At 41.9% G+C, this 19,982-nt stretch overlaps 1 protein-coding gene across 1 annotated transcript in view; it reads right to left on the bottom strand.

Moving 5' to 3' along the window:
* Window positions 1–698: 698 nt before the first annotated feature.
* Window positions 699–19,982, bottom strand: part of far1 (fatty acyl CoA reductase 1) — a 38,849-nt gene continuing 19,565 nt past the window's right edge. The window contains 8 exon segments of the mRNA XM_042495964.1: window positions 699–1,347; window positions 3,584–3,711; window positions 6,353–6,482; window positions 9,868–10,039; window positions 11,570–11,637; window positions 11,764–11,891; window positions 17,552–17,596; window positions 19,346–19,523. Of these exon segments, the coding sequence (XP_042351898.1) occupies window positions 1,188–1,347; window positions 3,584–3,711; window positions 6,353–6,482; window positions 9,868–10,039; window positions 11,570–11,637; window positions 11,764–11,891; window positions 17,552–17,596; window positions 19,346–19,523 (1,009 nt within the window). The 3' untranslated portion in view covers window positions 699–1,187.

The raw sequence follows: 19,982 nt of genomic DNA, 5'->3' as shown, positions 1-19,982 counted from the left end.
AAATTACGACAAACAAACAAGGCAAACAAGACTTGGAAAAAGTGCTTTAAAAAATTATAATAATTCTGTAACATAGTTAGAGATTATGATGATAATAAATATAGTGTTCCCTAGCTTTTTTCTCTTTTCTTCTAAATCATTTTCTAAATCCACAGATTTGTTGCAATCTGTTGGACATTTCTTCGTAAATTGCTCATTTTCCTCATGTTTTTGAAAAAACTGCACCAATATTCTCGGAGTTCAAATGTTTAAATATTGTGAAAGGCGCCTAAAAGCATCACAAGGAAGGCGATGTCCCTCCAGGTTTCAAAGGGCCAGCCTGTCCCTGAATGAGTCTTCACTGAGTCAGAACAGAATCATCCTTCAAGCAAATGTGCAAAACCGACTTCGATGCCCCAGAAGCCGAGATTAACTCATGCTTTGCCGAGCAAAAGCTCCTGTCATCTGAAAAACCCCGCTTATCATACATTTTTGTAACTAGCTTTTTAAAACATTCCAATAGGCCTTACTAACAGAAAACTGACAAGAACCACAAACAAACTTCAAGGGAGAACAAAAAAAAAGAAAAATTTGGAGTTTTGTTTTTAGGTGATAGAAGTGAAATATAACTCACGCAGCAGTTGGAGCGGCTCCTCTTCAATGACAGATTACATATACAGAAGAGGAAGCCTGGACTGACCCAAAATCAGCTGAGGATCTTTGCGGCGAGCATCATCCAATGCATAGCTTTATTTTGCAGGCAGCCAGGCGAACAGACAGGTGGTGGAGCAAGTTTGCCCCGGAGCTTAGAGACTGTAGGAGTAAAGCTGGTGCCAGAGGAGACCAGACTGACCGGAAATGAGCAGAATAAGGACGTGGGGTCCTCCTTCTTTAACGAGTCCGAGTGCTGTTAGTCTGAGCATTGTACATTTTGAGATAAATCCACGCCCTCTGTGTTTTATGAAATGCTTGAGATCAGGTAAGAGCCATCCGAGATATGCAACATTTAGACCGCTGTGGACTCCAGGATCCTCCGTTGGCTCTGTCTTTGTTCACGGGTTTTATCGGTTCCATTTAATCCTTGAGTGTCAGGGCAAACACGGGGCAAGAGACAGACAGCTCAGGAACCTCCCATCACCCACAGCCAACGTTTTCTTCAATTCTTCGCCCCCTCTGCCTCGCCACCCGCCACCCTGTGCCCAGGCTCATTATCTCATGGTGGAGGAAGCTCTGAAGTAGGAGAGGAACTTGAAGCAGAGGCTCACCACGAAGTACCAGATGTTTCGGGCCATCTGGGATCGGGCGATGAAGACGCGCCAGATGAGCACCACCAGGATGGTGTTGAAGGTGTAGCGGATGTTCCTCAGCCTGAAACAGACACATAATTTAGGGAAATCTTCAACTTCAAGAGGAGCAGTCCACTTTTAGATCTGCAAAGGTGAAGATGTGAAGAGTGAGACAGTTTATTCTGAACAAGGGCTGTTAATGGTAAATCAATAATTTAATGGTTAATCGCTGACTGACCTATGGCTAAACCCCGCCCCCCCTTGCTCACTCGGACAAACGATCGCTGCCTAAACGAACAATGGCCGCTGACAGATCCAAAGATGCTATCCACAACTTTTGGGGACAGAAGCTCCTTAATTCACACAGAAACCATGAAAGGGTCTTCGCCATGCCATGGAGGTCGAGTTAATGCTGATGTCCAACTGTCGATGATCTTACATCACAACGCTGGAGTTGGCCATTGCGTTAGCAGGTAACAGCTAACTTTGTTGACGTTACACAAGATGTTGACGACATACTGTGTGAGGTTATATATACTTGTGACTTTACAGTAAAGTTTGCTATCGCTATGTTGCCTTACCTCAGGACAAATGTAGACATCCTTGTTTATCTTCTTTACGTTGAGCTAACTGTGCGGTCTGCCACACAGCTTAATCCAAAGGAGGCACTTTGCTCCGTTTATGGGAGGTTTCGGGAGCAGGATGAAATACACTCCATCCATCATCCTGCTCATCCATCTCTAACCTCTCAGGATACCTCGTATCTGTGTTGCATTTACTCCGTGCACATCGATTGACCATTTTTTAAGTTATTAGTGCAGAAATTTAAATAAACCCCAAAGAAAATCAAAATGATGCTTTTCTATGGAGGTCTACGAGCAGCACTCAGCTGGACCTGAACTGGCCAAGGCATTCTATGTATGTCACTTAGTCTCTGCATCGGGTTTTTATCCGGAAGTCAAACAGCTTAAATCCGCAAAAGAAAGCCGAAAAAAAACAACAACAAAGAAGAGAACAAAACAAAACCAAGTAAAGGTACCAAGTAAAGTACAGAGTACGAACGAAATGTACAGCACCGAGAAGTTCTCCATGTTTTCACCTTTCGACATGCAGCCAGCCTAAATTGTTTGGTATGTGATGTAATTGGTCAACTGGAAGACGGTCCAATAGCAACTAGCTGAGAGGGGGCGGCGCCACCTACCGATGCGGAGGTGAACAAACTTCTGTGCTCACCCGTACAGTACGAGTTGGAATTCACAACATTTCTAAAATTGTGCAGCGTGTGCCGGCTTTACTCATCAGGGTAGCTATCATGTTTCTGCAGCAACGCCACCCTGCCACCAGGATGGTTTTACCAGGTTCACCGCGCTGTTAGCCGGCTCCCACCCAACCTGTAGTGCGGTAATGCGCAGCAGCCAAGGCTAACACGAACTCGCCAGTGGAGACTAAAGCGTGGGGAGTGAACACGATGTTTCTGCATGATAAAGCTAGACAGCTGTCTGTTAGCAAATAGAAAATAAAATAAAAGGACATTTACATCACAAACATTCAAATTTCACCAACTCTGAAGAGAAAGCACTTTTAAATTTCCCACTAAAGCTCACTGAGTCAACTGAACACCAGACTAAAACCAAAGGCCGTTTCTATTTCATGTCTTTTTTTTTCTTAAAAAGTGACCCGAGTTCTGAGGATGATGATGAGGATGAATAATTACAAAAGTACAAAATGCCCTTAATTATAATATGCATTTAAGATTTAAGCACAAAGTGTCTGAGGAGCTGCTCTCCGTACTCTTATGCCAGTGTAAGTATACATGTGTATATAAATAACATTTTCAATCAACATATTGTTTCAAAACTAAAAATTAACCTGCGAGTTGCCAGTTCAATGGTGTCGCACAATCAAAAACAGAATTAACCTAAACTGACATCCCTATTCTAAACGCACACATCGAATCCCAGTCCAGTTTTCTTTACGCAGATGTTAGATGTGCCGTATTTTATTCACAGCCTCTCCTTTTAATTCATTCAAAGTTTTCATTCGCTTGAGCTTTGTTAAAGCTGAGAGGATTACTACCACTCTGACTGTATGATGATAATCTGAAGAACAATTTGGCTAAAAACCCTCATATACCTAACAAATGTAGGAATATATGGTTCATGGAAGGATGAACTTAAGTAAAGTAGAGTTATTTAAAGTATGGTGACCCAGATGACTCCTGTACGGAGAATGGCAGCTATGTATCGGGTCTCATCACTCACAGTAAGTCCCGGTGTGTCTAAGTGTTGACAGACTTGCAGATAAGATTTCACGCTTACTTGTTGAGGTGTTTGCGTGCAGCAGGCAGGCCCGACAGCTCTTCATTGAGGACATATTTTTTGGTGCCCATGCAGTAACTTTCCATGTACTCTGCCCAGTGCAGCTGTCGCACGTCAAAATTAAACACCTACAGAAACAAGAACACAAAAAACACTCTTTTTTAACTTTTAAACGCCAACTTTCAATGACTAACAAGATGTGCAGTCTTCAGCAGTGACATTTATTACCTGAGATGTAAACGATGCTTACATTTTCTTGATTTTGATTTTAGTGATTTTTGGGTTTTTTTCTTGTTTTTGTGGTTTCTACCAACATATGTGTAAAAAATAACTCGATATACTGCCACAGGGTTGTATACCTCCGTGCACCAGTCGAGTTACACTAAGTTTACGTTAAAGGTGGCTCTTGAAGGTTCTTATGGCCAAAACCATGCTGTATGAGGTCACCGTGAGTTTGACCTTTTACCTATAACCACCGGATCCAAATCGGTTCAATCTTGAGACCAAGAGGACGTTTGTGCCAAATTTGAGGGACTTCTCTCGAAGCCATCTTCACATATTGAGACAGATGCACATTCACAGTGACCTAGACCTTTGAAAACCAAATTTTAATCAGCTCATTACTGAGTCCAAGTGAATGTTTGTGCCAAATTTGAAGACATTTCCTCACGGACTTCTTGCGATATCGTGTTCACAAGAATGAGACAGACGATGTCACGTGAAGAATGATACGTACGTATGTATGTATGAACGGACAACCCAAAAACATGATAACGCTGGCCGTGGCTATCGCCGGCGCTGGGGCATAAATAATAAAGACAAAAACTAACAACGTGTTAAAAATATCAGCAAACGTATCATACACTGGGGGATGATTTCCAAGAGACATCTGTGCACTGTTGTTGTGTGTCTGCTAACATGTACACTGATGTAACTGTGTTAGACAATACTGGCCTCCCAGTACATCTGCTCTGCAGTTATTTAAAGAATAAAAGCCAAGAGATTGTAACTATGATTGTTATGCAGGCGCCACAGGCCTTTTGCACAGCAGACATTTTGACTTGTCAAAGTAGGAAACGCACAGGTGTTAATAACACCAACAATGTGTCGGCAGCTAAAAGGAATTCAGCCATCACCGATTTTATCATTTACACAGGTGATTTTCCTGCTGCGACATGTCAAATGTTAACTTTTGAGTTGAAAAATTCGGGGTAGGAAATGGGCAAACTGAGAGTGTGAGGTGTGTGTTTCTACCTCATAAGAGAGAATATGTTATCACAGCAGGGAGCGAGTACTGAGCTCCAGCTGGCTTCTGTCTGATTTAACCCCCAGTGGTGCCTTTCAGCATGAGGGGACAATAAGATCAGATCACTGGCTGAGAGACGAGGAAGGCAGAGGGAGACGGTTCGTGGTTGGATCAGTGAACAGTGAGGTGGAGTTTCTGCTGCAGCCCTGGAGGCAGAGACTGCCTTTCAGTCAGCACTCAGGGAATTAAGAAGTCTCCAGGCAGCGTGTAGGTTGTTTTGTTTGGAGAAAGACGCCACAGATTTAAAAACCAGGGTTTACACACATTTTAACCAACAAATTCTCAAAAAGTGTCCATAACTTTTACCCCATTAATGACTTTTAAGTCTTTTAAAACAGCCTGTCTGGACACTGCTCCGACACCAGGCAATATGAAATAAGGCACATTTCAAAATGTGGAAAGATAAGCACATTTTGTTTCCCTGCAACTAAACTTGGACCCTTTTCCGCTCTGCACCAAAAAAAATCTGAAGTATGGTTACGGTCTACCTCTTTTTAGCTATAGATTATATTTGTCATTCAAAGCTATAAATTATTAAACACGCACTTCCTGGACATTTGTGGATAAGAAACTGATAGTGCTAACTACCTTTGCCTGCACGTTATACAGAAAAAAAAAAATTAGCAGAAAATTAGTCAAAACTTAAAAATAAAATTACCTGAAATATAGCAACAAAACAAAAAAAGAAGTAAAAAATGAAAAAGAAAATAACTTGGGGTGGAAAAAAGTGGGGAAAAAATGCAATAAAATATAGATTCTTTTTTTTCCAACATAATTTTTAATATATAATTATAGTAATTAGAAGTATAGTTTCAGTATAGTTTAAAATAAGTTGCACTTTAAGGGACATCATCAAAGTCCTGATTGCCTGTTTGGTCACTTTTCTGAGGTTTAAATGATTGTGAAAGGAGTCTGAATGCGGCACAAGAAAGCTGATGTCGATCCAGGTTTCAAAGGGTTCATTTCTATCCATTTCCAGGCCTGGAAAACAGTTTTTCCTAATTTCACAACCTCTCCAGGAATTTCATGACTGTGGGAATCCTGTAAAACTTATTACAAAAGAAATATTTAAAATGAGAACTTTTAAGCACTTTTCTAGTCTAATAATACACTTCGATTATTTTTCTTTCTGATCTCGACCGAGAGAACGAAGGTCAGCGTGTCACGGTGTGGGAACAATAACTCTAATGTGCGATGAGTCAATAAAAACTGCAGATTCCTCCAGACAGTTATCCTGAAAAACGTCTCTGTTCACTACAAACTGACGTCACCACTGAATGAATGACTCGCTCTGTTGTGGCCGGCCTACTATCAGACATTAACGCACTGAGCGGCTAATCCGTCTGCCTTCTCCTCCGAGTGTGTCGGTCTGTGTTGTTTATGAGGTCAACAGAGGGACAAAGTGTGAGGGATGTGAGGGGGACCACTGTTTTCCATATTACATCATTATTGTGCTCTCTTACCTTCTTATCCTCCGCGCTCATCTGGGCCATCAGCATGGCCACGTTGTCGTTGTTCCACACCCAGGAGTGACTGGTGAAATACTCCAGGACCATCATGGCTTTGTGGAGGCGTGTGATTGTCTTCATCATCCTGTGACGAATAAGCGGCGAAGGCGAGATGGAAGAGGAAGGAAGAGAAACGGACAGAGAGGGAAGGGAGGGCGGGGGAAATGGGAGGAATCGAGCGTGCGAAAGAGTCACGGACGACGACAGAGAGGTGGAGTAATGGACGAAGAGCAGGACAGGGTTCATGGTGTTGGAGGAGGGGACAGCAGACGCAAAGTTAACCTTTTAAACCTGGATCAACGTTATTTTCTTGTGCTGCGTTCAGACACCGATCACAAGCTACCTGACTCTTTGAAATCTGAGCAAATGACTTTGATTTCTTTTGAAAATACGGCAACGAGCAACTTGGAAAGAAATATTCCACAAATTGCAAGAAATTAGTAACGTGACAAAAAATAGATAAATAAATAGTTTTAAAATAGAGGGGGGGACGTTATAAGACTATATTATATTAATAACATTGATAAATTGATTTTATATTGAAATTATATTAAAGAAAAGAATGTTATTACTTATATATATATAATTTATTTGCTCATATTCAGGTAATTGTCTTTGAACTTTTCTTTTACTAAATTTCTGCTCACTTTTGGGCCATGTGTTTTGCTCAGGTTTCAAAGGGTTAATAAAAACTTTCAGTGCAAAGATAAACACCAGTAACTCAGAGGTCCCTTTGTAGAATAAAGCTTTTTTACAATGCACGTTCCTTATAGTGTAATTTAATCTCAAAAGTGATCTTTTGACTCAGGTATCGATGTGCATAAACAGTTTATGTCACTGGTTCCAAAATAATCACTTCATGATTCACATTATATGCTCTGGGCATGACTTCACGGATTTACAAAAGATCCCGTTAAACAGATTTTGGATTGTAATTATTGTGATATAAGCGGGGAATAATTTGAACTGCTCTGTGATTGTTCACCCTTCACCTTGAATGATCTAAACTTGGGCCTAAAACTTAAATCACTTTTACCAATTTTCTTAGTTATCCAAATGCAAGACAGCAGATCCAAAAATGACAGACTATTCTTCAAATTCAAATTAACAAATTTGGAAATAAGCGTTTTTCATTGGACAGCAACAATATGAAATTGTTTAGTGCCATGACATTTTTAAAAAGCAGCTTTAAACAGTAACTTACATATTTTCTAACCTGGACCCTATTTTCCTCACGTTCTTGTGTCCAAACTGATAATGAGAGCAAAACTTTTGGAAATCCAGTTGAGCAAGTGTAACCTTCAATTTTTTCATTTTTTTATTTTTACCACTGAGAGGCTCAGGTTGTTTTTGGAGTCTTACAGCATCACAGAAAGGACCCTGCAGAGAAATGAGATATTTATCTGTACCTTTTGCACGTTCCCAATTCTGCTAATGAAAAAGTCTCGTTTTTAAACTTCACAAAAGATTACTTGTATCAGAAAAAAACAGCAACAATGGTGGGAACATGAAAGCTGGAAAGAGGAGTTTTTTTGTCTTGGGAGTACAGAAAGCAAATCTAACTCTCATCTATTTTTTTTTTTTTTTTACTGTCATGGCTGAATATGTGGCCAGTTTTGTCAATGTAAAAAAGTCTGCAAAACTCAGAAAGACTTTTTTCAGTGAGACTTGGACACTAAACGTACTACAACAAACAAAAGGTAAAGGAAAAAAATGTTTTTTTTCTCTGTAGGGTTCTTTCCGTAATATTTTCAAACATATACATCTCATCATACAAATATCTGAGCCTGTCAGCGACAAAAACACTTTGAGTGAACCCAGTGCTGATGCTGAATTTCCTGCAGGGACTGCACTGAAGCCTGTTTTGCAGCTGCCAGTTGAAGTGGTCTCTCTAAGTACTGGATCTTGCTTGTTTAAAAAGGACTTTGTTCTTATCAGTCACTTAAAAACGTAAAAATAGGGTACAAGTTGAAAAATATTGGTTTCCCTTTAACATTTGGGGTTGTTCATACTTTGGTACATCAGTTTGTATTATTGAATAAAAGGATGATTCACAGAGCTGGTTAAGAAATTTTTAAATCCTACATTAATTCACTTAACAAATTTCCCAAATGATCAAAAGGGTTTTCCAAAAATCATCACAGCACTGTAATTAGTCAGGTGTGTGATTCTTCCCCTGAGGACAACGAGTGATTCAAATCAGCTGAGCACTAACTGGATTTGGCCTGTGTGCAGGAGGACAGACAATACGCTGTCAAATGGACCAATGGACTAAAATGTATCTATATTTAGGTCAATATCTTCCCAAAAATAATTAAAATGTGAGACAAAATTAACATCTGCTTTGTCGCCAAAGTGGCACTGACTTAAGATAAATACATTGATAAATATTTTCTGCGTGTACAATATTGTCCTCCTGTTCACACGAGTGAATCCAGTTAATAAACGTATATTTCTGCATTAGTTCAGATTTAGGGGATTATAATTTAAGTGACAATCATTCAAAACCAGTAACCAGTGTTGTGGTAATTGGGGTGAGAATCGGTGGTGGGAATGTGATTATAGTGAGGATTTAAGGAGGGTCTCTGAGTCTTCAATCTGCACTGTTTTCAGTGAATTTTAAAGCGTCTGAGTAAACATGAAGCAGTACTCGACTTGGTTGCAGCTATTTCAATTTGTTCTGTTTAGAAAGACGTCAATCCAATGATTGGATGGTCCGTTCCATGTGGATAAATTCTGTCACTTGATACGTTTCCACTAATGACGGCAGATTGAGATGACTCAGATTCCTCCTGTGTGAGTGATTCAGAGGATGTGACAAACATGCATATGGTCGATCAGCACACGGAGATAATCATTACTTACATTACAGCTGGAGACACACCCCATCAAATCAAATCACAACCAAAGAATGTGACTTAGCTACGAAGCCAAATTAATTTCAGACAGCCAAACGTCACGTGAAATTCAGCTGAAAAGGATGTTGAGTGGCGCTGCATCATGTCTAATGTCTGAAATACATCTGGCTTGTAGCGAAAACAGAGCACATAAATGTGGATATTAATGGATTAGTGTGCACTTTAAAAAGACCAGGAAGTCCCATGGTGCCTCTGCATTTCCTTGATTGGGTGAGAAGTGGGGGGTGGCAGTAATGGATGTCATGTTCACAGCATGGCTTGTTCACAAAAAGGACTCAAAAATAAAAAAAATCCCACAAAAACGAGCAAAGCTGCTCAGATAGATGCCAGATCTTGTTGTCATGACACTCAGTGCAGCTGGTGCCATGAGGTCAAATAAAGACACGGCAAACATTTTGTTTCTTCTGCCCCCGGGACCGTTCCCTGTGCCCACCGTCCCACAGAACCGTCAGTGAAAAAACAAAACCACACAGGAGGGAGGGTGGGTTTGTGGGAAAGGTGAGGGCTGACTGGCAGGGGTAGAGTGCGAAGGGGGGGCAGTTGCAACCTTACCGGGGCTTGCGGCCCGTCAGCCAGAGATAGCCGTCATAGAGCAGGGCCGGCAGCGTGTGGCTGACCGTGGTCCAGTACTGATTAGTAAAGGGGTTGGAGCGCAGATTGACATTGGGCCTTCTGAAGGCCTGCTCTAAGGGATTGGTCTTGAAGGTCATGTTTATACAGTACTCTGTAGAAGAGAGATACACGACAGGACAAGGAGGACACAGAGAGGACGAGATGAAGAAGAATGTGCGTTTCCTCCTGCTGATACTAGATGCAGGCCCTGTGGGATGGTTTGACCACTGCTAGCCTTTTTTTTTTAAACTAATAGATATTCCTACAGTCTCAGACAGTCCAAAAATATTAGTAAACATTAACAGCTCTCCCAAATCCAAAAAACAGCATGCTAAAACTCAAGTATGAGATGACATCGAGTTAGGGCTGGGCAAAATGGCTTTGTAATAATATTGCAACATTTTAAGGTGATATTACGATACATGATATATATATCTAAATATATTTTTAAATGTCCCTTAAACTAATGTTAACTACTAAAATACAAAGATAATGAGTGAAAATTGATTATAAAGGCAACAGATCCGGTTCACATCACATATAGTTCAGCAGCTAGCAGAGGTTTTTCAAAGGGCCAACACCTGGGTTGGGTTCCCAAACCATCTTCAGACTGAAGTCCACCTTAGTCCATTTATCAGCTGGACTGAGACGACCTCAGTGCCGACTTTTTTGGGAACCCAACTGAGAATACAAACATTGCAAGTAGCAAAATGTAAAGAGTGCAGAACCCATCGGTAATCGCCTCCGAGTGCAGGAGACCAGCTGGGTTATACTCTCTTCAGCTCCCAACAAGACTGCACACAAGCATCATGTGACACATTAGCATCGCAGCTACGACGTTAGGCTACTGAACTGAAAGAAAAGTGACAGGACTAAAGCAGCAGAGGTGTTTGTGCACGTGAGAGGGGTTTTGGCGTTAAAACAGCAGAGGTGCGGCACGTCCGAGTCGGCGATGATGAGGTTACCTGGGCTCTCGTCCAATCAGCCTGAGGTACAGATCATAGAGGAAGGCCGGAGCCTTGTGGCTCACGGCGATCCAGTACTGATTGATTAGGTGATTGGATGTGAGATTAACATTGGGCCGACGGAAGGCCTGCTCAAGGGGGTTCCTCTTGAATGTGGATATTACATGGTACTCTAAGAGACAGAAGGTTGTTCAACACAAGTCATCAATCAGCAGTTCAGTACAGTTATTTATTCCCTGACTAAAAGCCTACTGGCAAAAACTTCATCGGATGAATTTTACCTTGATTTATTGCAGCTAACCCAAATGTTAGTATATTTCTTTGATTGTTCAAGTGTATAAAAAACAATACTATATAATTACCTCACAAGAAATAACCTGTAACTACCTTTTTATGTCTATCTAATGTCCATAATCACCTGCCATGTGAGCAACAACCTGTTACCTTTGTTTAAGGGTGGGATTTACTCTGGGAAAACTCCATACTGATCCTTCTACAAACCAGGATCCACAAGGAACAGGTGACCAAAATCTCTGAGTTTGGGCGTGGCAGGCAGTGGATCAGATTACAGTCAGAGCACGACATTAGACGCCACGTTTAAACATACAAGCTGAAGCTTTGGTTGCAAGGGGCCTTTACAGAGGCTGTGTTTAAGCGAGACAAAAGAGGCATCATACCAACTTCCCCCCAGTGAAACGGGTTGATCCCACCGGTCGTGCAGTTGTAAACCAGGATGCTTTTAGACCTGTAAAAAGAGTGAAAACTTCAAAGTAAATCCACTGAGTTCTACTTTTAAAGTAGCATCAACATTTCAATACAACTAGACTTGAAGATGTGCGTGAGAACACGAGTGTTCAGGTGTTTCTCAGACCTGTTGAGTGCCTGTGATCCAGTGTACCAGGCTGCAGCCAGCGTGGCGTTGATGACCACGTCGACAGGCACCAGGTCAGCCACAGCATCGTTAGACGCTCTCATTGTACGCAGAATCCCTTTTCCAGCCTAAAGGAAGTGAAAGAACGTTACAGAAAGTTCCCGAGCATTCAGATTAAAGAGACGCAACCTGAACGCTGTACTCCCTAAGTGTCCCGTGGGAACAACAATTTAGAGAAGCACTCAAAATTCTTGTTTTTGACACCGACAGGCTCACATTGTCCTTTTGCCAGCGACAGGCTTACAGTTATTTTGCCATCAACGAGGTTTATATAGTTATGCCATCCGCAGGCTTCGATAGTTATTTTGACCCCGACAGGCTCACATCGTTATTTTGACCCCGACAGGCTCACATCGTTATTTTGACCCCGACAGGCTCACATACCTACTTGCTAAGATAGTTGTTTTTCCATTAACAGGCTCAGATTGGTTTTTTTGCCAGACCAAGTCTTTTTTAATGTCCAAGTCTTGCTCACAAAAAGTCACGCTCTGCAATCTCACAAAAGGTGACTAGTTTCAGGAAGAAAACTGAGTTAACTTGAGAGTTGCAGAGAAGAGTGCCAGGAACAGTTTGTTGTGTTGGAGTTCAGAAAGCAAACCTTACTCTCCTAAAAGATGTTCAGTCATTGCTGAATATTTAGCCCATTTTCACAATGTGAAAAGTCTGAGTAATTTCAGAATGAGACTTGTCCTTCAGATGGGGACATGAAACATACAACAACAAATCAAAGGTACGGAAAAAAAACATTTCTTCTCTTTTAGGGTTCGTAAAATAAGAATCTGAGTGGCAAAAACAAGCACTTGACACAAGCTGATGGTGCCTAATAGCCTGTGGGGATTACGTTGCATCCTGTATCGCCATCGCTGGCTGCAGAGCTTGTTGTTGTTGTTCCCAAGAGACACAAATACTGTACATGGGAAAACAGGGTCCAGGTTAAAAAATGACAAAATGAGCAATACTAGTATATTATAGTCAGTAAAGAAAAAGCCGGTCACACAGATCCTAACTTCAAGTGCCAGAGTAATGATACATTTAGAAGAATTTGTTCGAGTTGTTTCTATGTAAAATGAGACACGTTTGCTTCTGGTTGCAAATTGATCTGCCTCCTTTGCTTCGCACAAACTATAAAACTTTTGTTTTATAACTGCACTGTGAAGTTATGTGAGCCGCAGATTTTTTTTTTTTTAAAGGCAGTTTGGCTTCAGTGAGTGTAACGGCAGTGATAGATGTTTATGACAGTGAAGTGTTTGACAAAACTCTGTATAATCTACAGTTTGTGGACTGCCATTATTAGGCCGCGAGCTCTAGAGTTTTTGTTTACAACCATACCCACACCACTTCCTGCTTCACTGCGAGTACATTTCTCTTGGTGGATTTTGAACAGAGGCTTAGAGTACAAGATGAACTATATGAGCCAGCACGCTGTGTAATGCTACATGGAAACATAAAACAGGCTAATAAAAAAACACTCCCACAAACAAGGAGAAGATTCCTCATTAAATCATGGGTGTGTCTGACCCGTCAAATCTGTTAACTACAGAGTTTAATTATTGATCTGCCAATGGAGCAACTGCAAGTCATAAATTTGTCATTTTAAGAAGTTCAAGCTGCAGTAGTCAATGCATCTCAGGACTGCAGCTGCATTTGTACATAACCTTTCCTGATGCAGCTTTGTGTCATACATGGATGACAACAGGGTGCAAAGCAATGTTTCATACAACAAACACAGAGCGACAAAAACAGCAACAGTTTATTGAGGACAATAACCATTCTTGTGCCGGGCCATATATTTCTTCAGTGACATTTAGCAGAGTGGTTGCCAAGCAACACACAGATGCAGTGGAAAGTGCCAGCTGCTTTACAAATCCATGGCAACATGGAGACAAAGAACTTCAACCACATGGGCTCGAGTATACCTGACGTTAAAAGAAAGAAAGAAAAGGTTCTTATGTTGCTTTTACTTTATAATCACATATGTATCAACCATCTGCAACAATTGCTCATTTCTAAAGTGTTATTTTATCTTATTCTCCAAACCTGTGAGTGGCAGCAACAAGGCATCCCGTCCACCGGAAAGCCAACAGAAGAAGAAGTGGGCCACTTCCATTCGTTACAGACTGACAGTGCATCCAGTCAGTGAGAAGGAGTTGTTGACCAGTGGTACCGACCTTTCGCAGTTTAAGTCTCACCAAATGTTTTGTTTTGTAAAATATAGTATTTTGTGAAATGCTGTAGTGTTTTGGAAATTGCACAGTGTTTTGGGAAAGATTGCAGTATCTTGTGAGATGTAGTATTTTGGAAAATGATTTGTGTGGGGAAGTTTGTTTTCTGAAATGTTGTACTGTTTTAGGAAATATGGTGTTCTAAATCTATCCGAATCAAAAAGCATTTCCATCACCAAAGGAAGGCTGAGAAACCCATTAAAAACCTGGGGAGATGCTATGATGCAAGCCTCAGTGATGGTGAACAGATCAAACAGCTGAAGCCTTGAAAACATCGACCAATCCTTGCTCCCTGGCAACCTAAAGCTCTGGTGCCTACAGTTTGGCCTGTTACCACGACTAACGTGGCCACTGACAGTAATAATATTTCTATCACAGCAGCAGAGACGATGGAGAGGAAATAACAGCTCCTATGTGAGGAAGTGGCTGCGAGTCCCAAGATATCTGAGTAACATCAGCCTGTATGGTCGATCACGGCATGCCTGAGCTGCCTCTCTTGAAGAGGAGTTTAAATGCTCCAACGCAAGACTGGAGTTAACCCTCTCAGAGTCCCGAGATCCCTTAACAACAGGATGGAAATGGTCACCAAAGGAAGCTATACAATAGGCAAAATCAGCACTCCAGCATGCTGAGATCGTGGGCTATATCCAACTAGGTAGAGGAGGGCTGGGACTATGTCACGGCAGACCCTTGTGGACCAAGGCAACACCACCAGAGCGCCAAAAGGTGGTGGTCATGGAAGTTCGGAGCCAGGAGGAGGCAGTAAGATGCACCAAGGTGGTCTCACAGGCCCGGGAGGGACATTGGATAAATTGTGAGAGCATCGAAAAAAGGAAGATCAGCTGGAAAGACTTATGGGAAATGGAGTCAAGCAGAATCAGCTTCTTAGTTAAGGCAACGTATGACATCCTGACTTCGCCCAAAAATCTCAACCAGTGGCTGGGTGGTGATCCTTCATGTCCCCCGTGTTCAACTCCAGCCACCCTCAGACACATCCAGGCAGATACATGTGGAGGCAAAACCAAGTGCTGAAATGCCTGGCAGCAGCAGCTGAAACCAAGAGAACAGCAGCCAATGCCCTTCCCTGCAGACCATCAGGCACAGTTCCAAAAATACCATTTGTCCGAGAAGGGGAGCAGCCACAAAAAAAGCCTCATCCAAACACCAGGACTGGACACCTGGAAGGCCTGGGAAATGCCGGTTGATGTTGGCCAGCGGCTTTCAATCCTGCACTCTGCAAACTGTCTACTTTGTAGAGCTGACAGTACCGTGGGAGGATGCTGTTGATGAGGCAAATGAGACGAAGAGGGTGCGGTATGCTGCAAAAAGGGTGGAGAGCAACAGTCCGCCCAGTGGAGGTGGGCTGATGGGGCTTTATTGCAACATCGACCGTCAGGCTGCTTAAAGAGCTGGGAATCCATGGCCTAGTCCTACGCCAGACAGTCAGGGAAACATCAGAGACTGCAGAACGCTGCAGCCAGTGCTTATTGACGAGGAGGAAAGACCCCAGTTGGGCCCCAAGAAGACAGGGACACACATCCAGGTCTGATCAGCCCGTGGTGGGCCTGCCTCAGCAGAGGGTGTGTTGTGTTTAAAGGCCAAAACACCCAATGACGCTGAGGTACACAACTGATGATGTGACCCTAACATCAGTTGGAGGTTGGAAAACATCAATCGAGTGCAGAAGGCCTTCCAAGGCTTAAGGGATAAAAACCATCTCAACCTATGCTTTGAAATGTTTGTAGCTGCATGCAAGGGAAAGACCTTGTGACGGCGAGGAGAGACAGATGACCGGAGGGAATAGACCCCACTTGGGGTTGACATGGGTTAGCTACCCATGTCTGCAGGATCAAATACGAAGCAGTATTTTTAGACTCTCACCTGTAGCTACGAACAGAACCAAAGGCAAAATACCCCCCAAAGTCGGCGAGAGTGGGGGCGGACGACGACTCACTGACCGCACGGCTACTGACCCAGGAATGGATAAGAAGAAGGCAAGCATCGTATGAGAAGCCAATACAGAAAAATAATCTGACAAGGAGCTCCAGGTGTGTTCCTGTGGCTGGAAGAAAATAACATCTGCAAAGGGCCTGAAAATACACCCAGGAAAGAAAAGGTGCTTGATGGTGGTCAAGCGGTGACCTCGGATTGATCAGTACTTTTTAAGAAGTTATTTAAGTCAGTCGAGTGAAGTCCAGCGAATGGTGGACAGTGAACTCAAGCACAGAGGAAGACTCTGAGGGGCTTTCAGAGCCAGTCGAGCCAAGAAAATCAGCAAAGGAGAAAGAGCCTTGCCAAATCAACCCAAAGGGACCTGGCCTGGAGCCTCAGAAAAATCAAAATGGGAGGCCATAAATGCAGACCAGCATCCTCGAAAGGTTGAGGGGCACAGTGAAGAAGGAGCTTCAGACAATGGGGTAAATTATTTACAACTACGGGGCAAATTGTGGAATAACAACAAAAAGGCAGAAAGCACAAACAACAGAGAGCGCCTGGTACAACAGAGGAGGAAGCTGAAAAAGCTGTGGAGCAAAGCCTTAGAGGACACGAAGGCTGCATAAGAAGCCTAACAGACCACAAATAAAAACAGTCAAGCTAGCTAAATTAACATTAACGTCAACTTACCATGGATGGTTGGTTAGCCGAATGATTTGGCGGCAACAACGATAAGAATTTTTCCATCGAAAAAAAATTGCTTGCATCTTTGTGTTTTCTTTTTAAATTCATCCATTGAATGACGTCGTACCGAATTTCTGACTCTTCTCGTCCAAGTGGATGATAAAAAATTTGGGTCGTCTTCTTTACCTCTCCGTCCGATGCAGCTTCACACTGAACTGGACTTTGCTTACAAGACCATCAGCTGTGTTTGGGTCAGTGCCTGAGAGTGTTTGTTTGCCTTTTTTGAAGGATGAATTCGGGATCTTTCAGCAGACATCAGGATAGGCTGACAGGTGTATCATTGATGTAGAGCCTTCTTTTCTTTCTTTCTCTTTTTCAGCTCTTCAGTTTGTCTCAGTCATTTCAGCACATCTCCTTTTTTTTTCATCTCCTCTATCACGTCTTTCTTTTTCTTTTATTTTGGGCGTTTTTGCCTTTAATTGATAGGACAGCAAAAGTGTGAAGGGGGGAGAGAGGTGGGGTGACATGCAGCAAAGGGCCGAGGCTGGAATCGAACCCGCGGCCGCTGCAGTGAGGACACAGCCTCTGTACATGGGGCGCCCGCTCTACCCACTGACCCACCAGGCACCCCGACATCTTTCTTTTTCAACCATTTATCCACAATCAGCCCATCCAGTAAATCAAAATTCATGACAAAAAATGACTTTTTGAATCAACAGTAAATTGGCGCAGTTATACTGTGGTCATGCAGTTACAGATGTGTGATTATTGAGTATTTTACAGCAGCTCTGAACGCAGCTCAGCAGATCATAATCAAGGACCGGAACTTTCCATTTTTTTAATACTGTATATAGACAAACTAAAACGTGTTTTCTCTCGTTACTTACTGCGATGAATATTCCACTGGGCCCGTTGAAGTTATCAATCCAACCCTGAAAGAGCAGAGAGAGGAAAGAAGTACAAATTAGTGCTGGAACGAGCTGACTATTTGACAGAAAATACAGTTGTCCTTTTTCTTGATAAACAACTTTTTAATTATTGACCAGCTGTTCAGAGTTGTTCAAACACTGTGCTGGTTATAGCAGGGGCTCATACAGACGGGAGAAGTCAAATTAAGTCACTCTAAAGTATTTTTTTTTAGCACTATTTACAAGGATGAAATTGTTTTCTCCACATAACCATCTGTTGCAAAAGAATTTTGCAAATTTGCTGGTGGAGCAAATATGCTACCACGGCCTAAAACTGACAAATTATCAATGAGCTGGTTATGAATATTCAGCCATGTGATTGATAAAACTCAACCTCGCGCCAACAGCTGACACTGCTGAGTGTTTCAGAGTCAATTATCCTCTGCAGTTTATAAACCTGCTGACGCTCTGAACTCATACTGCTTTATGCAACATTAGAAAAAAATTGAAAGCACTGCCGTCTTTGACTCTCGTTTAAAACATTTATGCAATACACTTCATAAAATAATTTATCCTTCGTTTCTTCTCTGAATAACACACAAGTACTTTTTCTGAGTGCGAGATTCGAGCACTTCAAGCACCTTGTTACAGTTACTGAAATGCTGCTGGATCTGCTTGCTTCTCTACAGTTCACATGATGACAGATTTAACCCTTTGATACCTGGAGTGACCATCACTTTTCCTGTGCTGCTTTCGGACTCCTTTTACAAGTATTTAATTCTTTAACCCTGAGAAAATTGGTTTGATTTTATTCGAAAACATTTCAAAAAAAGGCAACTTGATAAAAAATGTTACAGCAAATGGCAAAAAATAAATACTTTTTTAAAAATTATTTTTAAAAAGCAAGGGAAGATGTCTTGGAAAAAGTATATGTATAATTATCACAGCATTTTTTGTTCATTGTTTTTTAAGCACCATTTCTAGGTCATGTCCTTGTTTTTTGGGGGTTTTTTTTTTTAGGTAATTTACTTGTACTTTTAACTATTTTCTTGCTGTTTTTTGGGGTCATTTTTTCTTAAGTTGCTTATCACCTTTTTCCCATGTTTTAGAAGGAAATAGATCCAACTGGCTCATCTTTCAAAGGGTTAATATGTTGGTATTTTTTATTAAAAAAATAGCCTTTTCAATATGGTTCAGCATACGATTGTTACCAGTACAAAGGATCTTATAGGTGCAACTTTGCAAGAGCGATTCTGTCTGAAACAGTGAAACGCCCCTTTTAGGAGTCCAGACAGGAGCTGTCTGTGTCCGCCATGGTCTCTCTTAAATTTTCCTAAACCAGACATGCAGCAGCCCCCCTGCTTTCCGAAGTGATCGGCCAGGAGCAAAGGTGTGCAGAGCTTCTTCACTCCACATTCCTCACATTCCTGCATATTCACTGCTGAACTGCTCCCAGCGTCTCTGTGTTGGCGGCAAAAGAAGCCGAGTACTTTCAGAGACTGATTTCAACTGATAGCTCTGTTTTGAACATTTTTGAATCCATAAAAATCCTTCTGCAGCATTCAGCAGGCTCACATATCAAAAAACAGAACAAACCCACGGAGCAGCTGTGATTCTTGGTACGCTTTGCTCTTTTTCTTGGTGCATTTTTAAACAGCATCCAAAATTAATCTGAGTACCGTTAATGTTTTCTATTCAACAGAAATTCTCTCCCTGATCTAAGGAAAAAAATGTGAAAAAAGCAATTCGATACTACTAGTGTGAGTCACTCACTGGGAAGGGCTCCTTCCAGCTGGCTCCAACTATCGAAGGTCTGACGATGGCTACGTTGAGGTCTCCGGCCTCCTGCTGCACCAGATACTCAGCCAGGGCTTTGGTGAAGGTGTAAGTGTTGGGACGCTCCCCGAGCAGCTTGGGAGTCAGAGCAGACACCAGCTCGTCATCCATCCAGCTGGAGCAAAAAAAAGAAAAGAAACAAGGTTAGTCTTAAATACAGACAGAGCTGATATAGAGCAGTGAAATGTGCTCTACAGCCACACTAACATGCTACAGGCTGCAAGATAGAAATAACAGAAATCCAACGAGTGCACTTATAAAACAGTGTTTTCCATGAAGACATCCGTCAGAGATTAATAATAATAATAATAATAATAATAATAATTTATTTACACAGCACTTTCAATCCAAGAAATGCAGCACAAAGTGCTTTAAATAGGAGCATCATTAGCACAGAGTGCTTCACATGAAAACAGGCCAGAAAGGCAATTCAGCATAAAAGGACATTTTTATGAAAAATGAAGTGCTTAAAATCATAAGAGGACACCATAAGTCACACAATCAAGTAAGAGACAACACTGTAAAAGAATTGCAGCAGCGTGAAGCGTAAAAAACGTTTTATAGTCGGAGGTAT

Source organism: Plectropomus leopardus, chromosome 11 (genome assembly GCF_008729295.1).
Source record: "Plectropomus leopardus isolate mb chromosome 11, YSFRI_Pleo_2.0, whole genome shotgun sequence".
Lineage (NCBI taxonomy): Eukaryota > Metazoa > Chordata > Actinopteri > Perciformes > Serranidae > Plectropomus > Plectropomus leopardus.
This window is presented reverse-complemented; position numbering and strand designations above follow the sequence as displayed.